Below are 11,830 nucleotides of genomic sequence, written 5' to 3' on the forward strand. Positions count from 1 at the left end.
CCCAAGACACCAGCTAGAGCTGTGTACACCACCGCTACCCACCTGAGGCTCCCTCCCCAAAACGCTGAAAGTGTCACTTCACCGCCTCCTCATCTCAAGATGTGCACATGTAGGGGCTGGTCACTCGGCTTATCCGGCCCCACGTGACATCCTGGAAGACCATAACTCTGCCCTCCCCACCCTCACCTCTCTCTCTCTGCATTTTTTTTGGAACAATTTTTTTTAACCTCTCCCTTCTGGTAAAATCACAGTCTGCTAGTCTGGGGAGCTGGACTCACATCCTTCTCCTGCAATTCCCTGACTTGTTGGAGTCCTGTGCAAAATGAAGAGGCTGAAGTTAAAGACTGTTAAAAAGTCCCTTCCAGGTACAATGATCTATTGTTCTGCTGCTTGTTATACGGAAATACGTCACTATCTTCTCCACAAGCCGGAGGAGCATATGGCGTGGTTGGGTCCTGCACTCTTTTCGTTTGCACACTCATCTGTAGTCAAGGTACACATCGACCAGCACTCCCCGCCTCTTTCTCCGTCTCTGTCCCCCTCTCTCTCTCACACACACAGACCACGCCCACTGAGACCAGCAAGAATGCAGAAGTTTGGGTTCAGGTGTATCCAATTTTCCCTTGTAGGTCTGAAGGACATTTGTTTGCATATTATTTACATGTATCTGAATGGAAATACACATTCATTTGAGTGAACATGTAGAAGACATTATAAAATACCCAACACTTTCTAACAGTTGGTTACAGCTCAATAGTCCGGAGCCCTGAAATAGGACCAACAAAAATCTCACCAAGTGGACCAACGGTCTCCCAAACTTTTGGAGTACAGGAACGAAATAGGAGAACTTCAGTTCATATTTATTTTTATCACATCCTTTAAAATTTTCTATTTCTTTTTTTTTTTTTTGTCTTTTATGTGATTGGTAAGGGGATTGCAACCCTTGGCTTGGTGTCGTCCGAACCACGCTCAGCCAGTGAGCGCACCAGCCATCCCTGTATAGGATCCGAACCCGCGGCGGGAGCACTGCACTCTCCCGAGTGCGCCACGGGGCTGGCCCTAAAATTTTCTATTTCTTATGTGTGTGTTATACTCCTCAAACCATATTAGCATAACAGGATAGGTATGTAATTTATAAACATGCATACAACGGCTGTCCGGGCTCAAAAAGATTTTGCAGATGGGGTGCGTGATCAAAAAGGTTTGGAGCCTTCACATTAGACCACCTCCCCAAGCTGGAGAGACTTACAAGGGTTTCGTCCAACCACAGCCAAAGGGAACAGGGAAGATCCCGGGTAACTCTCACACTAGCCAACAGAACCCAGAGCTCTCTAGGGCACTGGTCACAACCCCGCCAATTCCTTTGGGGCTCACGGTATATGGTGTCCACTTCCTCCTGGAGGTCTACTCTTGCTATGAGTTCCCCTCAGAGGCTCCTTTTGGCCAAAAGAACATTGGTTCCCCCCCAAGGAACCTACTTCCTTTCCAGAACAGTTGGCCTTGGCCCTCAAGGCCTCATCTACTGCAGGAGCACATTCAAGGGTCAGGGGTGTTGACGTCAAAGCTCTGGCCCTTTGTAGATCATCTCTCTGGGATTCACTTACTAAGCTTCAGCAGATGCACATGTTACTTAATTGAGAAAATATGAGCTTGGTCTTTTACCTATATGGAAGGTAGATAGACAGAGAGAAATAAAGAAATAACGAAAGAAACAGCAAACTATACTCCCCAGGAGGGAGGGGACACAGAGACACAGGCTGCTACAGGTGAGATCAGTATGCAGAAAGGAAGCTACTGTTTTACTGCTGCAGTGCATGGTAGCTAACAACCCCTCTGGGGTGGACATGGTGGATGCAGAGGGCGCCCTCACCGTGCACGGTGCAGAGGAAGCGAAGGGCACCGACTACTCACCCACACACTGGTTGCCCTCATCCATCTGGTATCCAAAGCGGCATATGAGTGGCCTTGAGATCGTGGCGTAGTTGGGAGCTGAGAGCGGTGGGGCCGCTGCTGGATATGGACCTGAGTAGGGGTTCGAGTAGGGGTTCGAGTAGGGCCCTCGATACACCGGGTTTGTTCGGGGGATGCATAAATAGCCACCGTTTTGGTTAACACACATCATGTCTCCTCGGCAGGCCTCAGGGATGGTCCGGCACTCGTCAATATCTGGAAGGGCCACAGAAAGGAGGAGCATTAGTGGCCCCTCATCCACACCGTGCCTGGTGCATAGTTAAGCCGAGCTTTGTATCAAGAGCAGCAAGAAGAACCCCAAAACACACAGCATCTGCTCCCAAACACCTAGGACAGTCCCTGGCTCCACATGGGCAGGTACTCCCCGATGTGGGCAGAACTGAAGCAAAGTGACTAATGTCACCCAAACATCAGCCATTCAAATACCACCATCACGATTTTGACCATATCCGCAAAAACCTGTACTATCATTGCTTAATACTTTTCTTTAAATTTGAAACCCTTAAATAAATGCATTTTTTAAATCACACACAATTACAGCAAATGAAAAACACTCTCAGTTAGCATAAGCAGAAGGTAACAGTAAAAATAAATATACAGCTATTAAAATAAGGAGTGTTTACTGTAGGCGTACCACCTAAAAGCATGTCAGGCACTCTTGTGTGCACATACTACACTCTGAAGACACCGGGATGGCCCTAAGAACTGTTCCCACTTCTATTTGAAATAACAGCTGGGCAGGGGAGAAAGATCCCTGTGCATCCGGCAGACAAGGCTTGGCCAAGAGCTAGCTCCTTGTCAAGAAAGCAGAGTCTTACTTTAAAGTCAGCTCACACTGAGCCAGCAAACAGGGCCCATTTCCAGCCCAGGCTCTGCTTGTTCTGCCTGGGAGGGGGGGGGGCTTTCTAGAAAACCAGCCTTGCTAGCGTGGGGACAGGGAGGTCTGGACTCCGGCTCTAGCGAGCAGCAGACCCGATTCCGAATACAGTCAGCCCCTCACCAGCCTGGGAGTCCGCTCTCTGTGGGACCAGAGGCTGGGAAGTGACGGCTGAATCCTGACAGCGCGGCCACCATCTCATCCGAGAAACTCACGCCAACTCCCGCCTCGAGAAGGCGGAATGCGGAGGCGCAGATGCAACAGCCTGTTCTCCAGCCTGAAGCCTGAAGTCATCGTTCAAACTGGTGGGACAGAAAAGAAGGCGGCTGCTCCTCTCTCTGTCCCCCAGCACGTCCTGGAATCAGAGTGTGACCCCCAGATGGATTCCTCAGGGCAGGATTTCACTCCTCACCTCTCGTTCTTTCATCTACTGCCCCTCTGGTCTGCAGCTGATGTGAGCTCAGGGAAGACAATGATCTGGCCTACATCAAATATTAAAAACCTGAATACTTCCCCACGGTGGGGCAAGAGGGGCTGCCTTGTTCTCTTCATACGCCCTACGCTCCTCCCACAACAAAGCATCCTGTCCTCTGAACGTCCTTTCCGTCCCAGTCTTTGCTAATGCTCTTCCTTCTACCTGCAATGCCATTGCTCGGGGATGCCCAATTCCCACGTGACCTCTAGCAACACTTTCTTTATTGACCCAGAAACAAGGCATCGCTCTCTGTGCTTTCACAGAGTCCACTGCTTTCATCTCCACTTGGCAATGACTTTATCCCATCATCCTGTCACAAAGTTCACTACGTCTAAGTATCTCTCTGACTAGATGGCGTGCTAAGAGAATGCCACCAAAATGTCCTCTTCCTAGTCCTTGGAACCTGTGAATAGGGCAGGATTCATGGCAAAGCAGAATTAAGGCAGCAGATGGAATGCAGGTTGCTAGTCAGCTGACCTTGAGATGGGAGCTCATCCTGGACTATCTAGGTGAGACCAGCGTAATCACACGAGTCCTTAAAAGTTGAAGAGGAGGCAGAAGAATTGGTCAGAGAAGCACCTGGCTCACAGTGTTGGCTTCCAGGATGGAGGATGGGGCCGCCAGCTAAGGAATGAGGGAGGCTGCTAGAAGCTGGGGAGAGCCATCAGCTGACAGCCAGCAAGGAAACGGGGACCTCAGTCCCACGACCACAAGGAAGGGAATCTGGCAACAATCCACATGAGCAAGCACACAGAAGCTCCCCTGGAGCCTCCAGAAAGGAACACAGCCCTGCCGACACCTTGATTTTAGCCTGGTACAGCCCGTGTCAGACTTCTGGCCCACAGAACTGAGAGGTAATAAATTTGTGGTAATTTGTTATGGCAGCCCTAGGAAACTAACACAGAAGGAAAGCACGAAGACAGGGATCCACTCTTAGAGGCCTCACAATGCTTAGCCAGTGCCGAGCACAGAGAAGGTGATCGACGGAAAGGCCCCACTGACTTCCATCACTGTGTTCTTCCACGGGCCAGGCCAAGGTAGATTTGACAATGTTGAACAACAGTCGAGAAAGAAATGGCCCTGCAAATGGCTGTCACTGAATGTCTCACCCCAGCAAAGGATCCGCAGTGGCTCATACCTAAGCACTGTCCTGACGAGCGGTCCAGGTCAAAGCCATTAGTGCACTGTGGCTGCAGCAAAGGGGAGAAGAAAGAGGCAAGGTCATTCCACTTAATTCTTTTTTACTAGAAAAATACTACAGCTGCATTGCAGAAAGTTTGGGAAATAGAGTGAAGAAAAAAGGCATCCATAATATCAGCACCTGCACTGTAACCCCTATTTGTTCTCTTTTTCAAAGATCTTCTCATAATCATTTTATACTAAGCATTACTTTTTAACCTCCCCACACCATTGCTTCATAACCCCCATGTTTAGCAGATGGTTATCTGGCTTCTTAGGGCTCTAGTTATGAAGTGCAATAATGATGATATCTGATGTGCCCAAAATAGCATGCTCCGTGTTCCTCCCCTTTCTGGGAATGGGTGAGAATTGTTTTAAAGGTGATGACTATTTGTTTAGATGCTATTTAACCTCACCTTCCCAGCACTCGATATGAGTTCTTTGTCCCCTGTGAAATCCTCTACCTGATCCTAAGGTCTGATTATAAAATAAAAGCTACAGAGCAGATGCAGTCAGTTTTCTAAGAAAAGTAGAATGGGGAAAATTCCTCCATTTCAGCCTCAGCAAGACAATCACACAAAGATGCTTCCAGAAAGAGATCTACTTCAACAGTCCCAGGGGCTTGTAAGTTTTACACACTACTTGAACTACAATTTTATGCACTTTAAAAAAATGTCTTGAAGGTGGACGCCTTGGGTTGAATGTCCCCCCAAAACTTAGTCCCTAATGTAAATGTTGAGGGTGGGAAATCCTATTAGGGTCATTGGAAGGTGGGGCCTTGAAGAGGGGATTAGACTGTAGGGTTGTGCAGTAGGGAATGGATTAAAAATGGTGGTTGGGGGCATGGTTCTCGGGGCTTTAAAAGAAGAGCACATGAGAAGTTGTCTCTCTCTGCTCCGCCACTCCTACCAAGTGAGACTCCTGAGTCACTGTCACCACCACCAAGGCCTTCACCAAATGTGTTCCCTAGACTTGGGACTTGCCAGCCTCTGAAACTGTAAGCAATACATTTCATTTTCTTATAAATCACCCAGTTCTGGGTATTTTGCTATTAGCAGCAGAAATGGACTAATACAGTGGACGACCTACGGACCCATAAGGAAGACCCTGGGGCCTGACATTTTATAGGATGAGCCAAGGTGTGTTCTTGACTGTGGCTGCTCCCATTCCTAGCCTTCCCCACAGCTTCAGGGATTGGGCTTCCCTGAGCTCTGGGTTGATTTGTGGAGATGACAGGTGTGGGGTGCACTCCTGGGATGTCCCAGGGCCTTATGGCAAAGGGAATGGGGCAGAAGAGCCAGGAGGCGGTGCCATAAAGCTTGGCATACCAGGAGACCTGGGTTCCCCAAGTAAGTGCCAGCATGGGTTCAAGTCCATTGGACTGCCTTCCTTCCAATTCTCACTCTAGCCCCTACTCACTGCATAACTTTTCCATGCCTCAGTTTCCCCATCTGTAAAAGGGGGATGACAGCATTTACTTCTAAGTGGTTTTAAAGACTACATGTGTTAACATATATAAACCACCTAAGTGCAGTAAACACAATCCTGTAAACCACTGCCCTCTCTGGGACTAGGTGCCCTCACACCACGAGGCTGGATTAGAAGACTCCAAGTTCTCTTCGAGATCTAAAATTCTCTGTTACTTCCCAAGATCCTTCCCATGCCCAATGGTCTGAATACGTTTCAAAACTCTTAATATGAAGGAAAAAATATTGCCCTACCTGCCTGCAGTCCCCCAACCCTGCTCAGAGGTGGGGCTTCTCTCATTTCTGTCCTGAGCTAGAGACACAGAGAGGCCACCCTGAGCTTGTAGGAGGGATCTGCCCATGTCTCTCAAGAGCTGATGGACATTGGTCCATCTCTCCTGCCACTTTACAGAGTCCGGGATGCTGCAGTCTTCTCTTAGCCCTGAGCCCTAAGCCCAGTCTCACAAGCCCCCTTCACACACCTCCAGGGGGTCTTGGCCCAGGGGTGGTACCACCCTGGCCCACCCCACCCAGGTTTGTAGCTGAAATCCCCAGCACTGCATGTTGGAATGTTTGGCAATCCCCCACTCCTTTCCCTACCTCCTGCAGTGGGGGGCGTGTATGTGGAGATACACACAGACCCATGGGGCCACATGCAGACATCACAGGGACACTATCACCCAGAAACACTAGAGTACCGTTTGCTTTTTAAGATAAATCAAGGCCCCCAGAGGGATACAAATGAGGCAGCAGGATCTAATTAAAAGAATCTTGGACTGTGAGACAGGACACTGAGTTCCGGTCCCAGCCCCGCCCCTTATAAATTATGTCACCTGGGCCAAGTCTCAACTTCTCTGAGCCTTTAATCTTTACAATTCTCAGCTGTAACTCTATACAATTTGGAGCTCAGATTAGTAAACTGTAACGCCTCTCCCACCTCCACAGTTCCAAAACTCTAAAATACATGGGCTGGACTCCCTCACCCTGGTTTTTAACATGCTTCTAGATAACATTTTTAAAAACAAAAATCTTACCTGTGCATTCCCAGGATTTGGAAGACAGAGAGCCAGAATGGTAACGGTGAATACCCTGTGGAGGTGAGAAGTCGCAGGTCAATGCCCAAGAGACATTCAGATCTGGGGGGAATGCGCATCTGTAATGGTGACTTTACCATGTGCTTGCATGGGGGCGATGGGGCACACTCTGGATAAACAAAGGGGGATTCCAGATACCCCAACCATCCCACACACAATCACTCCTCTTCTACTTGCTGCATACATAGGGATAACGTGTTAGATCACTTTTTAACAAAGCATTTGCCGTTTCAAAAAATAAAAAGGCTAAAACCCACCACCGTGGTATTAATAATGTATTGATCAATTGCACTGGTCTTTACTCCTCATGCAAGACTTCCCTGAGTTTTGAACGTCTTCACTCTGAAATGATCACAGAGTGAATAAACCATCATGTCCTCAAAGGACAAAGGAAAGGATATTGGGAACGTGAGGCACTTTGACTTCCCAGCTAACGGATGAGCTCAGATGGCCCAGTCACCCCCCAGGCCTGATGGGCGTGTGGCCTGCAGAACTGCCACCAGCAGGCCCTGATGTAGGAAAGGACACAGGAAACCTGCGCAGCCCAGAGAAAAAGAAAAAGCAGGAAAACTTAGGAGGAATCAAGAAACAGTGGGTCAGGCCAGCTCTGCCATTCACAAGCCACTAAACCTCTCTGAGCCCGCGATTCTGCCCTTCATCCCTTGCAAGCTTTTGTCCAATAAAATCATGGTCACCAATATGCTTTAAACATACAAAATCTACACCACTTCACACATTAGGATAGCTATTTTAAAAGAAAAGAAAAGAAGTGTTGGGGGGGATGTGGAGAAACTGGAGCCACTGTGCACTGCTGGTGGGAAAGTAAAAATGTACTTGCAGCTGCTCTGGAAAACAGTATGGCAGTTCCCCCCAAATTAAGCACAGAATCATCTTATGTTCTCCCCCTCTCCCCCCACCGATAAAATAATTACCTTATAATCCAGCTATTCTACTTGTAGGGAGACACCCACAGAATTGAAAGCAGGAACCAGAACAGATATTTGTATGCCCGCGCTCAGAGCAGCGTTATTCACAATAGTCAAAAGATGGATACAATCCATCAATTGACTTATGAATGGATAAACAAAACGTGAAACAAGTATGTATATACAAGGGAATATTCATCTTTAAAAAGAAGGAAATTCCGACACATGTTACGACATGGATGAACTTTCAGGACATTATGTTAATCAAGTAAGCACTTACAAAAACGACAAATATTATGATTCCACTTACACGAGGTACCTAACGTGGTCAAAATCAGAGACAGAAAGTAGAATGGTGGTTGCCACAGGTTGAGGGGAGGGGAAAATGGGGAACAGTTGTTTCATGGGTACAGAGTTTCAGTTTTGCAAGACAAAAAGAGCTCTGGAGACGGGTTGCACAGCAGTGCGAATGTACTTAACATGCTGAACTGGACACTTGAAAATGGTTAAGATGGAAAAAATACAAAATCTATGCAAACACCGAGCCTTAGTTAGTGCTGTCACTGTCATTCAGCTCAACAGCGATTTATTCCAAGCAACTACTGCATGCAGGGGTGGACACGAGGCAGAAGAGCTGCAAATCTATGACCCAGTCACTACCCTTGAGAGCTGGCTGGGGAGCCACATGAATCAATAATGCCTATACACTTTGGTAAGGGCACTGATAGAAATACCCTTTGTGGGTGCCATGACAGCCAGGCTGCGGGTAGGGACAGGAAGGTCAGGGAAGACTTCCTGAAAGAGGTGATCTTGAAGGATTCTCCAATAGAGCAGCGGAGCTGGGCACCTGGTTGAATTCAGTGGCCTGTTTCCGCCCATGTGCACCTCCACTTCATAACCCCTCCCTTTATAAAAAGAGCCTTCGGTAGATTACAAAGCTCAGTCACATCTGTGACACATGGCTTGTCTCAATCAGCAGCTCTGGGTATTGCAGGGCCCAGAGTGAAGGTGACATACAGAGGGGACAGATCCTTGATGTGGTGCTGGGAGATGCAAGCCCACTTCGTCTAGTCCCCAATCCAAAAAATAAAGACCCTGAGCGTCCTGAGTTTTCATTTCATCTAAGCGCCTGCATGAGCCAGGGTCTAGAACACTGGAGACAGCTCTGACCTTATAAAGTGCAGAGCCAAATCCCAGGGCTTTTTGATATTTGCAATGGCCAGATTTATATCTGGAAGGAATGAAAGAACAATAACAAATTTATTTTCCAGCCTGTATATTATGAATTTCAATGTTTTCCTGTTTCTTCACATGAAGTTTCCTTTCAGTTGGTTATAAAACCCTGTCTCGTTTATGTTGGAGACAGAACAGGCTGACTGCATGCAGTGGACTTCAAGAGCTGGTGGAAAAGGCGTGCTAACCCCATTTCTCCCCCTATTCCCCACTCCCCCATTCCCTTTGGCTAGAGGCAGCCCCAGGACGGGTCAAGCTTCAAGCCCAGACTCCAAGAAGAGCCAAGAGTCCTGGGAGGCAAATAGGTTCCAGGCTAATAAAGAGGGTTTTCCTAAAATGAAATAATATCCAAACACTGGTGCTCTCACAGCATCACCAATAACTGCACCTTGTCGTGGAAAACCTTAGAAAACTCCAAAAATGAGCTAACTATAGGAATACTGTGGGTGGGGGAGGGGATTTGATGCTCATAACTTCTCCTGGGAACTTCCTAAGGCAGGTGGGTCCACTCATTTTGTGTACCATCCTAAAATATGAGGAAAGCCAGAAAAACCAACCAAACATCACGACTGTCTGTCAGAGAAGTGCTGGTCCCCAATCCAGGATGACATTATTACAGCTTAAATTTCAGCACGCACGCATGCACACACACACAAACACAGGTTAATCTGTTTAAAACAGCTATGTTCTCAAGAGTTTGTTGGATAAAGACTGACTGTGCAGATGTCATCTAGATAAAGCTCTTCAAGGCTTAAGGATTACTGGACTGGAATTGCAATTTCCTTAAAGAATAGCAAAATATTTGCTTACATGTATCTCTGTCTGCAGTCCTCGCTTTTCATTGGCTTGAAACTTCTGGGTCCCATGCCCTTTGTGAATCCCACACAGACATAGAGCAAATCCAGCCCCGCGAGGTTCAGCCAGCCCGGTCGCTTGTCCAACAGCAGATACAGCAAAATAATTGCTAATGCACTAGTAATTGGTCTCCCAAATTTTAAAGAAACATACAAATATACATTTCAAAACGGCGCACAAAGTCTCTCCCCTTTCCCCAAAGAAAGAGGAATAAAGCGCTGGGACTCTTGCAGCCCTCTCCGGGATGCTGGCTTCGGAAACTGTTAGAAAATACCCACTCCCAGAAGAAGGCTTCAAGATGGAAATCACAGAGGCGCAGCTTTTTATAATTAACAACATCATTGCATCACGAGCTGATACCTTTCCAATATCCTGACACAGGCTGAATCGCAGCCAGAGCCATTTTCCACCCATCAGGTCCGGAGGAAGCTTTCCAGAGCCTGCAGAGAGCGAGTCCGGCGCCGAGAACCCACCTTTTTAATCCTGGCATGTCCGAGATGCGCGAGGAGGAGACGCAAAGGCGGAAAAGACGAAGAGGTGGCCGGCGGGACCCTGGGGGCGACCGTGCACTCCGGCCTCCTCGGGGCCCGCGGGGCGCGCCGAGGTTCCCGTCCCAGAGGGGCCGAGCGAGGCGCGGGGAGCACGAGGGGCGAGCGCCTGGGTCCTCCGAGCCACTGGAGAGCCCCCGGAGCGAGCACCTGGTTCTGCTTAGCCCGCTCCAGGAATCCAGCATTAAACCAATTGCAGGAGGAATGTTAGAAATGAACACTTCATTTTCTAAGTATGTTAAACAATGCAAATGGGGCTCGGTCTGGACACAGCTGGTTCAGATTACAGCGCTCACCCACTGGCCAGACGCCTCACGACAATCTCGGGGCGCCTGCCAGCACCCGGAGCTCGGCGCGGGGCGGAGGCACAGCCCTGCCCGGCCGCGCTCGGCTGCGAGCGCCTCGGCCCCGCGGCGCTGGGCGGGCGAGTGCGGGGGGCGCGGGGACGGCGGGGGCGGGGACCGACGACCCTCGACTCCCCCCGCCCCGCCCCCACCACGGGAGGGGCGGGGCCGGGCCGCGTGGCTGCGGCGGGGAGGGGGGATCACGGCCGCGCTGCGTGGCGTGGGGACACCCGGGGAAGCTGTGGCCTCTGGGGAGGAGGGACTTGAACGCACGACGCACGCAGCTCCAGGCACTGGGAATTGACTCTGGATTAGGTGGAGGCTTGGGGCGAGCAGGGGAGACTCCCGATCTTCCCGAAGAAGGGGTGGGGGGCGGCAGGGTGGGAAGCGGAGGAGGGGGTGTCGCCGATGCCAGCTGGAGCCTCGGCCTGGGCAGGGCAGACCTCAGGGAGGGCGCGCCTCGCTTCCCGCCCTCACCCCCCGATTCTGCCTGGCATTTTCTTCGCTTTCATGAAAACGTGTCCCTTGGATCGAAAGTGATTTTAACAAGCAGGAAGGTGACTTGAAAAGACAGAGGGACAGTCGGGGAAGGCCGAATGGGGGAGACAACCCATAAACACTAGGCCACGTCCGTTACCTTGACCTTACTGGTGGTTTCAAACGATTCCCTTTTCTTACTTCTGCCGAGCGAAATCTTACCCAAGACCCTGTTCTGTAAAAGACACACGCGGACGGGCCGCAGTCCCAGCCGCTCCCTCCCACCTGCAGCTTCGCTTGGGCCCCCGCAAAGCCCGACCTGCAACGCGAAAAGCACTTGCCCCTCACAACTCTACGCAGCAGGAGTTTTAGCTCCACTTTATGG

The 11,830-nt window shown here is 49.6% G+C and overlaps 1 protein-coding gene across 6 annotated transcripts in view; it reads right to left on the reverse strand.

The window, feature by feature from the left end:
• Nucleotides 1-11,021, reverse strand: part of FBLN5 (fibulin 5) — a 70,461-nt gene extending 59,440 nt beyond the window's left edge. Inside the window, exons 1-4 of one of the 6 annotated variants that reach the window (XM_063089248.1) lie at nucleotides 10,550-11,021; nucleotides 7,003-7,057; nucleotides 4,462-4,513; nucleotides 1,912-2,166 (exon numbers count right to left, since the gene is read on the reverse strand). In XM_063089248.1, the coding sequence (XP_062945318.1) occupies nucleotides 1,912-2,166; nucleotides 4,462-4,513; nucleotides 7,003-7,057; nucleotides 10,550-10,809 (622 nt within the window). In that variant the 5' untranslated portion in view covers nucleotides 10,810-11,021. Of the gene's footprint in view, nucleotides 1-1,911; nucleotides 2,167-4,461; nucleotides 4,514-7,002; nucleotides 7,058-10,031; nucleotides 10,313-10,436; nucleotides 10,475-10,549 lie in introns of those variants that run through there. The other 5 variants (XM_063089252.1, XM_063089249.1, XM_063089250.1 and 2 more) reach the window with 5 other exon arrangements.
• Nucleotides 11,022-11,830: the final 809 nt, after the last annotated feature.

This window comes from Cynocephalus volans, chromosome 3, assembly GCF_027409185.1.
Source record: "Cynocephalus volans isolate mCynVol1 chromosome 3, mCynVol1.pri, whole genome shotgun sequence".
In the NCBI taxonomy this organism is placed as follows: domain Eukaryota; kingdom Metazoa; phylum Chordata; class Mammalia; order Dermoptera; family Cynocephalidae; genus Cynocephalus; species Cynocephalus volans.